General features: G+C 40.8%; 2 protein-coding genes across 2 annotated transcripts in view; both read left to right on the forward strand.

Annotated features, from left to right (window-relative positions):
* The first annotated feature begins 2,820 nt into the window (after positions 1–2,820).
* Positions 2,821–3,616, forward strand: LOC134652716 (basic proline-rich protein-like). Its single transcript, XM_063507878.1, has 2 exons — positions 2,821–3,569; positions 3,607–3,616. Exons 1-2 carry the CDS (start codon positions 2,821–2,823, stop codon positions 3,614–3,616), a joined length of 759 nt encoding a protein of 252 aa, XP_063363948.1.
* Positions 3,097–18,946, forward strand: part of LOC134652895 (uncharacterized) — a 102,030-nt gene continuing 86,180 nt past the window's right edge. Inside the window, exon 1 of the mRNA XM_063508127.1 lies at positions 3,097–6,458. Within this exon, the coding sequence (XP_063364197.1) occupies positions 3,664–6,458 (2,795 nt within the window). The 5' untranslated portion in view covers positions 3,097–3,663. The remainder of the gene's footprint in view (positions 6,459–18,946) is intronic.

Consider the following 18,946-nt stretch of genomic DNA (forward strand, 5'->3'; position numbering starts at 1 on the left):
ATTCATCCGATACCAAAACTTGCACCTTATGACACTACTTCCCGGGCTATACTCCTCACTTCATTATTTGTAGAATTATGTAGGTAGATAATTTTAACCAATTCATAAAATCATTGCAATTACCTACTTTTGAAAGGTGTTTCATTAGAGATTAGATTGATTAGAATAAAAATTAGAAGAACTGACACGGGTTGATATGCACGCCATCTATCTTTTTGACACGGAATCACAACTCCATAACCGACATAAGTAGGTACATAGTGACTAACTTCAGAATTCGTTTTCACCACACTCCGTAGATGGCAGCACCGCTTTTATTATTGATCCCGGTATTCCTACAGGTCCCAAAAGACTGAATGAAGACTAAGTAGTAAACGTACTGGAGCTTATTTCTTTTATTCGCTTTGGAGTACTTTTGACGGTCATGACAAGGTTATTTTTGTGTACTATTCACTAGGTTTTACAATTTTTATCCGCGATGAGAAAGAACGTAGGTACCTAACCCTTTTCAAAACTTAAATAGACGTTCGCTATTGAATGTAGACGTATCAAATTTGGTATCAGTTTTGTATACCTACTAGTATCTACATGATAAAGTAGATAAACGAAGAAAAATCCTCACATTTTTATTGTTGTGGAAATGTAGACCTAAGCTCGATCTCCTTACTAAACCAGACATACCTACCCTAGGTATAGGTATGTAGACCGGTACTACTGGTAGGTATAAGAAACTACCAACTACCTAAATTTCTGGTACATATAAAAAACCATAACGTAAATCTAATTTGTCCCTTTCAAAAATGTAAACAAACTTGATTCATGAAAGACCTGTCACTGTATGGACGGTCAACGACAATAAATTATAACTAGTATTGCTTTTCATATGTCAAGACCAGAAAAAAAGCATTAAAATCACTGGAATTTAAGCCATAAATCGCCAGGAGTAAGGTATAATTCAGTTCTGTAAATCCATCCGCACATTTAAGTGTGAAATCTTAAAAGTTATTCTGAAATGGCGTAAGCGCCACAGAAACAAAAGCGTTCTCATTCACTTTAGAACTGGTCTAATACTATCCACACCCTACATAGGGGAGGTTTATTAACCAATCGAACACATAAAGTGGTGTGGTTTTAATCTTACCGGGGGTTTTAATAAAAGTGGAATTACAAGCAGAGGTCAGACAGTGCCCCAGGGGGTTTTAAATCCAATGATTTCCGGAAAATCTTTGCGTTTAAAACAGTAAGGGTGAGTGTGCTTTTTGTATGAAAGTGTTGCGGCATTTGTAACTCGGGTTAAGTTACGAAATTAAACAGACTTAGGTTTGCCACTGAGAAAAATCTGCTCTCTACTCGGGGATGTGTAGATTCTAATCTATACAGAAAAACTATATTGAAAAATGAGCCATTGTCTACGTAGGCATACAGTAGAATCTCGACTATCCGAACGATGACTTAGTTTATCCGAACCCTCAAATTATCGGACGCTGCAAACATCCATTGATAAAAAATTAACGAATTTATAAAAAAAAAATGTCTATGAAATAAGTAAGTAGGTATACGACTTTTTTCAGTTGCATCATAAATCGTCTGGAATAGACGATTTATGATGGCCAATGATGACTTATTTGATCTCTTCCTTAAAAAATTCGGTTATCCGAACTAGTCTCGGCCCCGGGGTAATCGAAGTTCTACATACTGTACGTACTTACAACTTTTTTAAATTTTGCCTTACTGGCGAAAAAGTGATAGTAATGCGTCAATTTGTAGACATATTTTATACCTAGTGTGTGAGATATTTTTTATTTTTCATTTCAGAAGGTAAGTAAATGAAAGTCATATTTAGGTAACCTCGTTTATTTAACCTTTTAAGTAGGTAGGTCAGGTTAGGTTAGGTCAGTAATTTTACTTGGTACAATCTGTACCAGTGAACAAGTCCCTAGCCTTTATACCGAAAGGCATTAAGATCGAGGAGATATTTCTCAGGTAGTTTACGTAGAGAGTAAACATCAAAGTTCATTGACTTGTGCATGGAGTTGATGATCGATAGGTAAATGTGTACACTACGTTAAGATCACACTGGCATGCAAATACTCCTTAAGATTCAAGTCATTCGTAGGGTAGTAGGGATGTTGGCCTTTGTATTTTGTTTTTAAACTTTAGGTAGGTATTCATTCTAGGTACCTATAGTTATGTATTTTGTTTCTGTACGGCAGAACGAATACAGCTAAATAAACAATAGGTAAAGACGTATTATGATTGAACAAATTTGGGTTTTGTTTTTCTCTACAAAATTCGTTTTGAAAACTCGTAAGATGCTTTCGTTTGGATTTAAACTCTACGTGGTCTGGATAAAGTTGATTATACTGTGCCTATATTGCGGTAAATACGAGCGTGTGAAAGCTAAATGCAAGGTGTTTTTTTATAAAACTCGCAAAACAGAAACTTGAAGTCAATTGATTTTGGTGAATATGTGACAGTTTTAGTTTTTTTTCGCCTAACTTTGTCACTAGAGTATTAAAAGTAAAGTCGATTTATGTCTTGGAGGGAAAGGGAACTACTCCTTATAGCTTATACATAGGTAATATATATGTACATAAATTGAGATAAGGCAAGCAATGAGAGGAGATTCAAATGCCACGGCACGGCGGTTCCGCGATTTTTGTATTTGGAAATTGCGGAAGCAGGAATTACGCCCAAACTGCAAAGGCCGGGAGGGAGCCTGCGACCGCACGCTCGGCAGGCGGGCACTCCGTCGGGCATCGAATATGGATTTAAGATTAACGAGGCCACGTAAGCGCGGCAACGTCGCGGGGTGTTTACATGCGGGTGCAGCGGGCGCTCGCGGGCGGTATCGATCGCTGGGCGGGGCGCGGGGCGGGGCGCCCGGGCCGGGCGTCAGTACGCGTCGGGGCCGCGTCCGCGCGGTCGTCGCTCGTCCAGCTGCGGCGCGCCGGAGTGACTCCGCGGCCTCGGGCGCCCGGCGGCGGCGGCGAGCCTCGCGCCGCCCGCGCCCGCGCCGGCGGCGAGCCTCGCGCCGCCCGCCCCCGAGCCGCCGGCGAGCCTCTCGCCTCCCGCCCCCGGCCCCGCGCCCATGCCGCCCGCCCGCCGCGCTCGCGCTCGGCTCCCTGCGCCCGCCCCGCGCCCCGGGGCCCGCGCCGCGCGCGCAGCCTGGCGCCCCGCCCGCCGCGCCCCCGCCTGCGCCCCGTGTTCCTCTGGGCGCGCCAGCAGGACGGCCGCGTGCAGGCCGTGCACTGCGAGGACTACGACCCGCGCAACCGCATCCGCCTGGCGCGCACGCCCGGCGGCTGGCGCGTGATCCCGCGCACCGAGATCTACAACGCGATCCGAGTGCCGCCCGCGCCGCCGCGCGAGCGCAAGCGCGGCCGCACCGCCCGCAAGCGAGCTCGCGAGCCGGCCTGGCTCGCCCCTCCCGACCTGGAGACCCACATCCCCTCGCACACCATCGCGGTGCCGCGCTCGGCCGCGCCGGCGCCGCCGCCCGCGCCCCCGCCCCCGCCGCCGCCCGAGCCCACGCCGCTCGACAACCTGCTGGCCGTGGCCGAGCTCGAGTTCAACCAGCAGCGCGGCAAGGACCTCGAGCTGGAGGCCGGCGTGAACGACGCCTACGCCTTCCTGCCCGACGAGGCGGTCGCCCGGGACGTCATGTCGTTCGAACTCGGGGAACCCCCCAAAACTACAGAGGATATGTTCTACGATCGGAAATCCCACGGGGAGGAGGACTTTCAGAACAATTTAGTGGTCCATAAAGACTTATTTGAGACTATCAGTGAGGCGCATTATTTGCCGGAGTTGAGCGGGCCCCACGACGAGGCCCTTCTCGAATCGCTCGTAGAGAAAGGTTGTGAGGATAATCAAATCCTGGGTCAGGCGCTGGATAAGCTGGCGCACCTGGTAACGGGTGGCGGCGACTACGCAGAGGAGGAGGAAGACATGCTGTTGAGTGGGGCGCCGGTGGCCGACATTATTGATAGGCTGGAGTCGCTCGAGTCTCCCGGCCGGAGCAGCATCACCGCAGCACAAGGCCTGCTGCATCTGCACCACATCGGAGACCAGCTTCATGACATCCAACCTGACCAGCAGACTGTCGATCAAACCTACATGTCAGACGAAGTGTTTGTTCCTGAAGTGTCCACGTTAACGTTGACTCAAGGTAGGGAACTTCAGGTCGCTAATGAAATTACTAGTATGGAGTATGAACAAGAAGCCGAGAAGACGCTAGGAGACGCCGTTGAAGCGACTGAATCTATGTATACCGATATTAGTGAGCCAGTAATTGAAGAGCATTTGACTTACAAAGTGAATTCCGAAGAGCAACTGCCAAATCCTACGTTACCAGAAGACAGTGAGATACCCGTGCCAACCGTAATTACTACAGATGCTGAAGCGTCTAAAGTTGATGAACCGGTGGAAGAAAACGAGGAGGAGGTACCAACGTGCATGAAAGAAGAAGTTACGCAGCCGGAAGGCCCTGGGGAAGACTCAGAAAAAGAACCAGAAACGGAATCGGAAGACCCTTCGGTGTGTGAGTTAGTGGCTACTGATCTTAGTTTAAAAGCAGTTCAGAAGCAAAAACAGGTGTTAAGTGCAGTGATAGATACGAGGCATGTGGAGGAAAATGAGACAATGGAGAAGAGTGAAGAACTTCCGAGGGATTTGAGTGTGCACCGGAGACTACCGACCCCCCACGCGTCGCCGCGGAGGATTGACATCCCGAGGGCACCGTCGCGGGAGTCGGACGCCATGCAGTCCCCGCAGCCCAGTGGCATCCCCGCCATACCATCATCACCAGAAATATTCACGGCTCCGCAAAAAAGTAAACAGACGCTGTTTCTAGAAACGTTACTCTCTTCTCCATCTCCAAAGATGTACACGTCCGAAGTTACCATCACAAAGCAACAATGCGAGCCCCTTAATTTAGGTAAACACAGAAAATCTGCGAGTCCCACCGTCTCCAGTTGCTCAGACGAAATGAGGAAATTAAATAAAGAATTTGGTGAACCGCAGGAGAAAAGGATAAAGAATGAGACGGACTTAGTTAAAATTAGTAAAGTTTTCAAAGGTTCAAATGAAGACTCTAAAAAATCGACGCATAAGTCAAATGAGGATACGAGTCCATTAAAACAATTGCAAATTTTAAAGACAACTGCAGACTTCAACATTCCAGACCCGCTCTTAGTACCTAAAGATAAATTAAATCACATATTAGCGGCACCCGGGCGAGAGATCCCAGCCTTACTAATACAGAGGCCAGAGCTCAGACTACCCGAGGCGTTCGCGTACCCCTCCATTCTACAAGACCCAGATATACTAGTCATATCTTTGTCACAACTTGAAAATATCTTAGAAAATGATGCCAAAAAATTATCAACTCATAAAGCTAAGGAACCTACGATGCCAGAGCCTATGAGAATGTCGAGTAGCGACCCACCCAAGCCTGAAGTACGTAGTACTACCACTCCAGTGCCCGATCAAACGGCACACCCTAAACCTATACAATTAGATGCTTTAGCTACAGATATAGATGCGGCCACCACGGCGGCGCTCAACCAAATGTTCTGGCTCCCTTACTTAAATCAGCTAGAAGTAATGGCAGCTTGCTCTCAAAACAGCGAATTCCTAAAAGCAATGAGTGCTTCTGGCTACTCCGGGCAAAACTATGCAGAGTTATCTCAAATGCTAAACGCGTCTCGCTTCATGGGGCCCGGTGGATTCCCAATGATGCCACAAATGGACTACGACAACAGAATGCAATTCGCCATGTGGCAGGAAGCTATGAACCAGGCGAACGCGGCTGCCTCCCGGACGAAATCGGAAGCCCAGAAAGAAGTGGCATCAAAATCTGCTGACGTCCAAAATCCTTACGTCCATTCCACGAAGAATCATCAAAGCAAATCACAGTCTCATTCGGCAGCACGAACTAGCCCGATCGCGCACAACTACAATAATAATCAGCGGTCTATGGCCCACAATCCATTTTTCCAAAGCATGTATCCCGGGATGAATCCGAATATCAGACCGAACATGCCGCTTCCGGGGCTACAGATACCGTATTTTAATCCAAATATGATGGGGAGCCAACGATCACCTCGTACGAGCCAGCAGAAGAGCCCAACGTCGCCATATTATCCAAATAATAATTATTTGCAAAGCGTGAAGCATTCGGAGGCTACGCATCAGCGCAGCAGTAGCACGGGGTCTCAGGAGTCTCCACGACCGCGGATTAGTGTTAAATCGCTCCAGAACCTTCTGGAGCCGACAGCGGCTGCGGCGTCCGGTGTAACGGCTCGGCGGTCCTCTGTACCATCGTCGTCTCTGGGCCGTCGACGGGACGAGCCAGAGGTCGGCAGCACCACGCCGCTCGGCGAGCCACCACCGCATCCCATGCCGCACCCGCACGACCCATCAACGTACCATTTGTGGCATCCACTATTTGGCAAGTAAGTACACAAACAGTTCTATCAGGGTCGACATACTTGATTTAACTTTAAAATTACACACGTGAGCCGTCGCGTGATATCAAGCGTTCCTCTAGAGAAATGTGCATTAGCATAGCTTTTTTGCACTCATCAATTCCTGTGTTTCGTATTGATAATTGAGCTATTAAATAGTCGGGAAAACGTCACGATTTGACGCTAAGACTCATTACCAACATACCAGCCTAGTACATTATACAAGCCTACATTGTGAGTTAGTGGCAGCCATAGCGGTATGCTGTAGAAAGTTTTCCTCTTTGAACGCTCCTACACAAGATATGTACCTTGTTAAATGGGATATTTATAGTTTCATTCACTATACGTATTGAGCTCATATAAACCATGCGTTATCCGTGATCACAGTTTTGTCATTTTAGGCCATAGAGACGATAACTTCAAGTGTATCGCTGTGCTAATCTATGGAATTCCTTTCAAGCAAGTATATTCACTATACATTATACAGTATCGTATAAACAAGTAGGCATTTACAATCTTTACAATGTAAAGACTGATTAAACCTGGGAGCGATCTTTAACATTGATATCATGGAATTTGTAGATCTCTATTTATAAGTACATATCATTTGGTTATCCAAAAACTAACTTTTCAAACTGAAATTTCACAATATGACAGTGCTATCATCGGTAGGTGTAAAATGTAAATAAATAGTTAAGAATTAAGTGTCACTGTCGTGCTTATAGTCAGTAATTTGATTTCTGTTAGGACGAAATAATAGATTTACTCCAATCGAAATAGAATAAACGACTAACCTAAAAAAACTATAAATATATTATATCGTAATTCTACAATTTTGTCGCCATTTTGCCTGGAAAACGATTACTGTAATATGTTTTTGCTCTCATCATATGATATGAATATATGTATTATGTTGTTATACATAGACTATAGGTACATATAGTACCTACAACAAACATTCTATTTTTAAAGCAAAGCTTGAACTTCTAGGCAATACGATCGAAAAAGGTTAGTTTTTGCTCATCAGTCACCTTTTGTGATTACTGATTAAACACTTAAATTAATAACAATTTAATTGATTTAATTTTGTAACGAAACTACCGATTTTACGATGTAAGTGCCCATATAGGATCCGTATTTAACGTGACTAAGAGAAAATAATGCAATTGTTACGAATATTAAAGCTCTATTAAGGCCTTAAATTATGTAAAAAAAAACCTAAATTCACCTTTTTTAATGTTAAATAAAACCTGACACCAGACGTATTTATGTCCACGTAACCGTATACATTTAAGGTTAAAAACGCTAAATAAGAAGAGGTGAACACTGAACATAATATGGTTATTGTCCAATAACATTGCAATAAAATGCAGATAACACTGCATTGCAATCATTAAGCTCCATTCATAAAAGAACTAGTTACAATCCACGTTGCCCATTCAGTATAAAGCTGGAGTTGAAATAGGACTTTTTTGCCCTAGGTCAGAAATGTTATGCTCATGCAGCCCAGCGGACGTGAACCGAACGCTCAAACAAAACTAGTATGTCTGCTCTTTGATAACTTATAGTTCTTATAAATCTTGGGTTTACATTTGTACTAGTTTGCGAGCGTTCAATATGCCTGGCGGTTTGTAAGCGATAGGAATCAGAGCAATGCACACAGCACAGCTTCTAAAGTCTTGACGTCTTAAGTATTGACTGTAATACTTTTTAATGACCATTGCTATACCTTATCTCGTTGCAATAAGGTTTACGGCAAGCTATGTCGACGTTGGTACGCAGGCTTGTTTCGGTTTTGCGGGTCAAATTGTACTAGGGAAGTTACAAGAAGAACGAGGCGTTTTGTGAACAGATAGAGCCGGAACGTTAACGAAAACAGGCTTTAGATCAGGGATGTTGCGGATGCAGATTTTTTGACATCCGCGGATGCGGATGCGGATGCGGATATTTAAAGGTTCACATCCGCGGATGCGGACGCGGATGCGGATGTCAAGATTAGGTACTTAGAAAACGTCAAATATTACATTTTTGGTATTTTTTTATTTAAAAAAACGAAACGTTTAGTATTTGAGCAAGAATACACAGTAACTTGGCCGACTTTTCTGGATCTAGACGATTTCGTTATAGGTAATGAGTGTAATGACGAAATTACCTAGCACTTACGCCGCCGCTAAGACGTTCCTGTACCGACTTGTTCGACATCCGCATCCGCACAAGCTCCGCATCGATTTTATGCGGATGCGGATGTTGAAAATAATGCGGAAGTTCCGCGGTTGCGGATGCGGATGCGGATGTTCGCAACATCCCTGCTTTAGATCGGGTCGAAACGAATTCCATCGAATTGATCTCTCAGCTCTTTAAATCAAATGTTGTAGGCCCGCGGGAGCCAGGCTCCAGATGTTCAGCCCTAACAGCAGCAACCAGATATTATCATCGCCAAAAAGGATTACCATGATATGCTATACAACTCAAATGCTACCCTACTGTTGTATCCTAAAGCTAATACCTACAGCATATGTGGTTATTGTGCCATCAGGCGTCTTTAATCCAGAACTAGGTTAAAAGGGCGTTACCGATCTATTCTCGAAGTGTCCCCTCATTTAACTATGCAACTGCGGTAATCTTAGTTCCGACCGGGTCAGACAGGGTAAATCGGGTCCAACCCGCTCGGGCAGATTTAGGCAACAGACGGGCCCAATTTAGACCAGACGACCTCAATTAATGCGATAAACGAATAAAAATAGTACGAAAACTAGGCTGTATCAGAATTAGTTACATGATTGAATAAGCCTCGTGGAAATATCATCCATATTTAGAACTTTATTTGTCACGAATACAAGTCCAATGGGGCCGGGAAGCTTCGAGTCATTGATATTTCCAACCTCATCCGAACAATTTCAAAGAGGAAAAAAAATCTAATCTTCGATTAGATCCCTCAAATTTGCTTGTTTATATAATCAACTTTTCACCTGTAGGTAATCCGACTTTTTGAATAAATAAAACTTACTTACCGATGATATAAAGACAGAAACTTAGACATAAACTCAACAGAATTTTAACGTATATTATATTCATTTTATTTGTTAGGATTTAATCTTAGCGTTGCTTGTTTTTACATTGAGAGGTACTCTTTGTGTAGAATAACAGGCTTTAGGTTTATCTCTGGTGTTTAGTGGCATTTTATTTTTCTATTAAACCAGCAACATTTAATCTTGAATCAACAACATTGATGTAGGTTAGAGCCTGATTTTGACATTTCACAAAAGCAGGTAAAAATATTTTGTACCGATATGATAGTAGTTGATTAATAATTTTATTTATATTATCTTATCTGATATTTTAGATACCGTGAATTCGGTAATATTACTCTCTGCCTCCACATGTTAAATTTGTATAGGTACAGAGACACGCAGCTATTAATTAACCTTGCTCACTGTACTTACCCATTGGTTAATTTTGCATTAACATTAAAAAAATCTTATTGCTTGTAATAAAATCCGTGCAGTGAACATCTGGATTTATACTCGTATCATCAAATAAATCATTACCGTTCTCTTCGTGTGTGTTCTTGTTCTAACGAAGCCAAACATGGCTCAGTTTATTTGAAATGTAGGTTATGTTCGGAACGCTCTAGATTTGTATCATTAAGCCTTAACGACTGTGTCAATACTTAACACGGAGGTACAGTTGGATATATGTTTATTTTTGTATAAGTTTTATTACAAAGAAACGTCTTATAAAGTTTGCTTGTGTGGTTAGTTTTAATAACACGGCAGTTAACATATAAGTATGTGTATTTATTTATCGACGAGTTAGACATAATTAACCCTATGTAATGGTGTAAATTACGCGCGTATGTATTTTTTTTTTGTAATACTTTCACCCGTTTTATATTAATTAAGGATACTGTAGGTCTAATTTTAAAATGCAATATTTTATTTTTATTTATTATCTCGCATATTGTGAGCGACCCTTAGAAAAAAAGTCGACTTAAAAGTGTTCCAAAGTTAAAGAAACTGGCAATTTTGTTATAATAGTTTTAGCATTTCTAGTTTGTCTATAAAATCCATAAATCAATAGAAGAGCTATAATCTTAACTCTTTGGTTTTCGAAAATAAAACTATTCATTACTTTGCCAACCCTTTAAACATAGAAACAGTTAAAAACACATCTCAGCCAGATACAGGAACTTTGTAGCTCTTGAAGGTATTTAATTAAAGACACCGCCTAGCTTACTTTTTTTACTAAAACATATTAGGAATTCAAAGAGGGCTGAAACAACACGTTATTGGTGTAAAAAATGGCACTTATTACCGAAGGACTGATCATAATTCCAAGTTCATAATCCGTGAAATGCCACGGGCATGGCGCCCTCCGCGTTGAAGATGGGGCAAAACGTAATAATCATGTTACATTATGGTTAATAAATAAACTAAACTAAACAAAGCAGGCTATAAAGCACTTTTATTGTGACTACATAAAGTAGAAACGTCTTCTAACGAAAATGGTAATTTTAGCTCTGTTTACCCTCCTAAGGCCCAAGGTCCTACCTATAGTACCTGCTTCTTCAGTTAGATGAAATTTTTTAAATCATATTCAATAGGAACAGTCACTTTTGCTTTGCTTCGTTCAATTTTCAAACAACGCAAAACCAACTCTATTTCCTACACTATAGGTTCAAATTTCAGTGAAAAACTTTGGATTCGGAGGTTAAATCCCAGTTACTAAAATGACAGTTCGATTAACCAATTTTATTTACTGCCTACGCTTTTGTACCAATTTTGAACTAAAATGGCAAGTCAATTGGACAGCCAGCAAAACAGAAGTAGCGGATACAGGCACATGCATGTGTTAAACATAAAACCCCAGTTTTCCGTTGAAAGTAACATTGAATGAAGTTAACAAGTGAAACGCGCGAGAAGCTCTACAAGAGCTCAGGGGCCTTAAAGGACGGAGCTACATAAGTCGCATAATTCCGTCCCTTAGCAATTCAGTTTAGGTCCTAAACAGAATCGCAATAAGACATCATGGTAAGGCCCCAGGTAAAGTCGTAGATTGGGCCTTTCTAATTTCTCACATGCTTTAGGACTCGGTAAGCGTTTTTCGGTATTTTTTCCTCCGCTTTTTCTCTTTGGTAAGACCACATACACCGGCATGGCTTCAATATTCTAGTATCTAACTTACCGTTTAAAAAGAATAGGTACGTAATTTGTCCTTTTACTTGAAGAAATCAAATACACCAACGTGATAGAGACCCTCACGACCGTCGTCCCCGTATCGTAGCCGTAACCAGTAAAAGGTCCAGTACGAATTAGTGTCAGCATACGATATAAAGTCGACGCCGGAAAGATTAAGTGATATTAAAAGCTTTCAGGCCGAGCGTTGGCTTTTTTTTACTTTTTACCCGACGTCAAAAAAAGGAGCGCAATTTGACTCTCGACTTTTTTTATATATGTTCTCGTATGTTCCGAGTTTATTAACCGATGTAGATTTTATTATATGAACGCTCTGCATGATACCAGTCGTATTAGAACTCAAACTCTTTTCCGTCCGTCTTTAGCCTTTCTCAGTGCAACTTGGGTCAGGCAATACATACGTCAGGATTTCCTCTGACATGATTTTTGGTTCTTTACACTTTCTTTGTCAGGATTGCGGGCGGACTTGGCGAAAGTCAGGGTTTTTTTAAGAAACCTTAAACAACTAGAAGCTAGGTTAAACAACAAAAATCTTGGTGTTAGGGAGAGAAGAGAGAAGGTTATGCTGTAGCTACAGGCTGTGCTGTAACTTACAGTAACTAATATATCCGTGCTCATCTCATCACACGAATAAATTCCCTCACCAGAATTTGAACCCGGGACCGTCGGCTTCATAGGCAGGGTCAATAAGTACCCACTAGGCCAGATAGGTCGTCATTTTTGCATATGGCAATCCTAAGTGCAACAAATCTCACTACTCATTTTGATTGCAGTAATAATAGAAGTATTTTACGTCCATATATGCCAATGGCCCCAATGCGGTTGGCCGGTCGAAGTATATTTAGCAGATGGCGCCATCATAGCTTGCCCTGTCAATCCATAGAATAGTGTCAAATTTTTGTTTTTTTAATGCCCTAGATACCAGCCCTTTAAGCTAAATCTCATAGAAAAAGGGGCAAGCTATGATGGCGCCATCTATGCAACCCTTTGACAATTGCCAGCCATTAAATACCAACTTTCCTTGGAACTGTAGTCTCATCATAAAATCAGTTCATTATAGACCGTGTCCTAAACTGGGACGACAGTTTAATATATTAAAACATGTTCTGACACGTTACCTTTGTTCTTCCTTGTCATTTGAATTTTCTATTAGTTGAAAGCTGCAATTTTGCTATTAAGTGGTTATTAAAACTGGGTCATTCTAAAACTAGAAATTGCGAACACATTAAGAAATCATGGCAAAAGCCTGGGCCTTATTCTTAAAGGCGTATTATGATATCAAAACGATATTAAAAACGTATTTGGTTGGTTGCACATGTCCGTTCTGTCTGGAATAGATAAAAAAATAGTTTTCATTGTTCCCACCTATCAAATTTCTCTTTTATGTAGTTGATTATCTTTTGTCTAGTTCGTATCGTCCAGTGTTCATTCAATCTCAGCTCCTTGCCCGTCTCCAGTTTCCGTGTCTGATCTCTTTCACCACGACTTGAAGTTTTATTTATGACTCCAGTCCTCAGGGCTATAACCGCGAAAATCGAATTACGGGCATTTTTCCCTGTCACTCTAATTACGCCTGCATTGGAGTAAAAGAGAAAGATCCCAGCAATTTGCGAATTTCGGTTTTCGCGGTAGCTCCTCAGATACATTAGCTTGATTTCTGCCATTGACGCCCAGTTCTATGCCTCTTTGTGCAACACAAATTCTTCAGCCAGTTTTTTCGTCAATGTTGTAAATGAGTGTATTCGTTTCTGAATGCCGGTCTTGGAAACTGACTTCTTGTGACTTTTACATGTCCTAGATTGTTTTGAACATAATAAGTAGCTATGTGCCCGACAAATCGATATGATTGCTGTACAGTTTGGTACATAATTGCGAGTTTCAGTTGCTTTGATATTCCATGCAAATTCAGTGTTGTCTTTCTTTGTCTAAAATTACCTAATGAGTGTGTTAGGATACTATTAGCACTTTCAAAACAATTGATATAAAGTTGTGCGTCCGTCTCGTTTATACAAACATCTCGAAGAAAATTAAGAAGCTGATCTTGATTTCATCTGTGGTATTAAAACCCGCGTTATCGTACGACAAAACAAATCTACAATAAAAAGAAAAGGTTTTTTCAGACACTTCAAAAAGCAAAGCGTAATTAACAAGCGTAACGATTTTTTTCATGACAACTATCAACATGCTACTGCTGGCTATAAGAAACACTTCTAATCTAAAGATCGTTAAACTAATTATTTTCGCTGTTCTGTCTGTCCCTCAGTGCCGGCACGTCAAACAAATCCATCGGGCTTAGAGAATGCTCCTGGTATTGAGTTTGTATGGCGAGAACCAGGAATTCCCGGTTCTGGTACTGTATTTGTATAGAAAACCAGTACCGGGAGCACTCCCTAGTCGGGCTAGAAAGAGCTTATTGGCTAGCTCTTCATTCTACGTAGAATGAATAAGATGCAGGGATAAGGTGCCCCGTTGTCTCGAAATAGGCAAATCGGTGGCAATCATGTTCTATGAACGCTCCGCAACTACCCTTATCCAGCAGACAGACAGACAAACCCATCGCCACTTTCATCGGAATCTTCACCAAGATGAAAGTCAACGACGGCGTCTCCGTACAAGTGTAGCCCCCATTTTCCTCTCTGTATATTGTAAAATTAGGACTACGTTTATATAAAGAAGCGGTCGCCCTCTTTCCTCTTAAACTGTGATTCAATTTTGCTTGGAAACTCCGAAATCCAATATTTAAGTCGGAAATGTCCGGGACTATTTAACAGGTATTTCCTCGTGAATCTCTATAAGTCCTTACTTTATAAGTCCAGTTACGTGCGCTAAATTAGATTTTCATAAAGTGCCTCCAGCCATATAGATAAATTAAGGCAATCGACTTGAAGTTTGTAACATTTCGAAGTTGCAGTGTCGATATCCCATATATGAACCATCTCATACGTAAAGACCGGCGAAATAGGGGATTATATCTAGGTATTTATAATTATTTGAGTCCAAATTCCCATATAATGTATTCCCAATAATGGATATTTTCGTGCCACGGCAGACATAATGGATTAGCGGTATCGTACGTATCTTCTGTCAAAAACAGTGTAACTAGCTACATTTTCAAACATTTCTACCCGCCTGTACTTACATGCCACTCAAAGGGTTGATTACGAGTAGGTATTACGACTCGTCAGTTACAAAATGTCACATCTCCTTTACAAGATAATCTCCATAAACAATCATAAGTAGGCTTTACGTAATTATAATAAGGTTTACAATCGAGTGTTCCGACCTTACAGTTAAGAAATAATTTGCGTCCATTCTGTTGGAATAAGAAATGACAGCTACATAATAGAAAAGACAAGAGACATTACGTAAATGGCTGTTACGTAAAGTACGAAATGTAAGGATTTGTGTTGCGTGTAATGTGGCAGACATGCTTCACATTAAGCCAACATTATGAAGAGGCTCACAAACTTGAGTGACATGAAAATTATTGAAATGAAGATGTTGATATTGTGTTTTTAGTAGAGATGCCCCGAATAGTGGTTTTGGCCGAATACCGAATATTCGGCTCCTCTCTCGGCCGAATACCGAATATTCGGCATTATAAGCGAACATTTTCAGTCACAATTATTATGAAATCTGATCGCCAACAAAGCTCAACGTTAGGTGACGTTAGCTAAGATATATTTTTGTTGAACAGAATTAATGAATAGAGTCAAACAAATCAGACTCATGATAAAAATAAAATGTTTTTTAACCAACATATGCTCAAAAAATGGTCTTCGTATTTAACAACTTTCCAAGAACACATTCTAAATATACTTACATTGTTTTTGGTTATTTTTAATGTGCAATTTTTCTTTTTAAGTAGGTGGGACAGATATTCAGTATTCGGCCGAATAGTAGGCAACATTCGGCCGAATACCGAATATGCGGCAAAGTGGCCGAATAGGCCGAATAGTTGCCGAATATTCGTGGCATCTCTAGTTTTTAGTAAATTTCCTTGTACCTTGGGCCTAAACCCCTTACAGCGAAGAGTTTCCTCTTGCGGCACTCCTCTGCTCTCCTTCGAGCGGCGTATTGCTTCTTATTGGCGCAGATCTGATGCAGCGTTGCCCTTTGCACCTATGCATCCGAATTTAGCAGAAAGAAAACCTGCATGATACACCGATTCCACACCGAAGATTCAGGAAAGGACCTTTTGTAGTCGAGTCATCTTTTAGATGACATCTTTTGTAACCTATAACCTACATGCGTTGCGTATATGCTTTGGCATTAATGCTTACCTATAGTTACGATGTTTTTTTATACTCTGTTCTAAAATACATGGATCATCGTCACAACTTAAGGAGCTCTTAAGGCAAGGCTAGTATCTCCGCAACTTTTACAATCCGAAAGGAGGCTGCCGGCGTCTAGTTTGAGAATTTAAGTCAAAGTTTCAGCATTATTTTCTTTATAAAACGCTTTAATTAAATTGCTAAGTCCATAAAAATGCAAAGCTCTATTTTCATTACATGAGACTAAGATAAAATCCAACTAGACGCGGCGTCTTTGTCCATTAATTTCTATTAGAGTGACGTCAGCGCAGAAATAACGTCTCCTGATTGGTTGATGTCATCCATTATCGCTCGGCATCGGTCGATAGCGTGGTAAACTTGCTCTTGATTGCCTGTTTCGTTTTATGTGTGTTACGTGATTGGGTTTTTTCTCGATTTTGTTAAGTCTTAGTAATTGGTTTAACAAGTCAAGAAAGTATTTTTTAATTAGATTTCTTTTATTTAAATTCTTTGTCCAGTTTACAATTGGGGAAGTTTCTATAATGTATCTACATAGCACCCTGAGCTATATTCCTGAGAATAAATTAAAGGAAAGTTACTTCGCAAGAGATACGAAGTAGCGCTAGCAGTGAATGACAGCCTCCCTGTATCGGCTGTATCCCAATAAGATTGAAATTAGAAAACCATGTACACATAGTACACGTTATTCTTAATTACATTTTTTTTTTCATTTTGTGAAGGGTGCGGGAGTAGAAGCGGCATTCGAACTCGAACTTTACTGCGCTGTGGCCGAGATGCGATTGATATCAGAACGAGATCTAATATGTAGTTCGAATGCTTCCTATTCTGGTTGAGGACTAGGTATAATCTGGGATCATCAAGTAAGACCGGATGATAGCATATTTTAGCTTAATCTTAGCATCCGCTAGCCGCCAATTAACTTATCTTAGTTTACAGATATAAAGAGCCAGCTATCAAATAAAAAGTATATTTAAAACGCATTTTATTTACTTATCAAATAAAGCCGGTCTGTTAATTCCAATCCTAGAACGGATATCTGAAAAAACTATTTCATCTGCCATAAATGAAGTTAGTTAAGGGTAATCTAATATCAAAACCTGACAGCAACATTCAAAGAGGCCTTATATAATAAAAACATTTGTGGCTTTCCATTAGAGAAGGGTCTTTATGCTTCATGTGCATAAGGACTTTTCCATAGAAAAGGATCCTTTCAAATTCAATATAACACTACATTTTGCGTTAGCTTATCTTTAGCATAATGGTGGTCAGACAGCAAGCAGGACTGGTCTGGTCTAGTAGTGGAGTGGGTAGTGACCCTGCCTGTGAAGCCGATGGTCCTGGAATATCCCGGTAAGGGCATTTATTTGTGTGATGAACACAAAAATTCGTTCGAGTTATGGGTGTTTTCTATGTATATAAGTATGTATATCGTCGCCTAGCACCCATAGTACAAGCTTTGCTTAGTTTGGGGCTAGGTTGTTCTGTGTAAGATGTCTCCTAATATTTACATATTTATTTATTTTAAGTATGATACTGTCAAGTCAAATAGCTCCGCGGTCAAGACATCGTCGCTCAAATTAAATATATTTTATATATTTCTTTGCCCATTACCATAAGACGTGATTTTCGCCCTAATTAACTAATACAATTTGAAGTCGGTACAAATTGCGGCGTGCCCAGCGAACCGAGGCGGGGTCGCGGGTTCAATCCGGGCGGGTCATTCAACTCGGGGATTTGGGTTATGAGTGTTATGAACCTTGAATTTATTAGGTAAGGACTTGGGCTAGATTTGGCAAGAGCTTGAGTCTTATAACACTCAATTAGAATAACTCAGCTTAGTTTAACCCTCTTATTTATGAAACTTTACAAGCCTTAATTATCTAGTTAATTGTTTTAGGTACTTATCCGTTTTTTGAAAATTAGTCAACATACTTCACAGTTGGTGCCATTGTCATCATTGTAGATCCGAATTTGATGATGGGATTCTAAAGAAAATTTGGGAAATCTTTAACTATTATTGGCACACCTAGTGATTTGCATAAGTATTTTCTTAGTAAGTACCTACTTATATTGGACTTATATTGTACTTAGCCGACATGTCGTCAATTTTAGACTAAAACCTAATATCAAATCGCCTATTTCACTTGAGAAAGCCTCGATCTCGGTTTTTTCCTCGGTTTAGGTTGAAAGTCAGTAGACAATGCAGACGTTTCCCTGCTGGGTTAGAAAGTCAGACCCACACATTTTCGTCAAAATTCGACAGGCCACTTTTCTAACTAATATCATTACACATACAGGGTGACCACGGGGAACTGGTCGAGTGCCGATAACCAAGTTAACCTGGTCGTGGTCAGCTGGTCACTAAACTAATTTGCTTCCAATTGCACCTAGAACGGCATTTGACGTGGGTTTTTTTACAGCGCTCGTAGATCGGGGCCCGATTCCGATTTTGAACTAGATATATCTATTAGACATCAGTAAGATATGTCAGTGTCAAAAGTGACATGTTTGTTTGAAGAAACGTCACTATTGACACTTGTTTGACAATGACATATCCAATCCATATCGTTTCAATATCTGACGTATCTTATAGTTCGAATATAGCTTATGACGCTTACACTTAAAGTTAATTTGAGTGTGCAAATGTTTGCGGACAATCAATCAATCAATCAAATAAATTTTATTTGCTATAAGCAATCTTACACAGATCGATCTAGCCCCAAACTCTTATACTATGGGTAGGTACTAGGCGACGATATACATACTTAAATAAATAAATACTTACATAGACAACATCCATAACTCTGGAACGGATAAGTAATGGAACGTATACAAACCTATAATATATTGCTCAGAATATATAAATTCAATTAGTATAATTTTGAATGGCATAACGTGCAATAAGTATAACGTGTGATACGTATAACAATGAATTCTATAATTTTATAACGTATAATGAACTTTACATATAATATCGTTTATGATA

Source organism: Cydia amplana, chromosome 12 (genome assembly GCF_948474715.1).
Source record: "Cydia amplana chromosome 12, ilCydAmpl1.1, whole genome shotgun sequence".
NCBI classification, from domain to species: Eukaryota; Metazoa; Arthropoda; class Insecta; order Lepidoptera; family Tortricidae; genus Cydia; species Cydia amplana.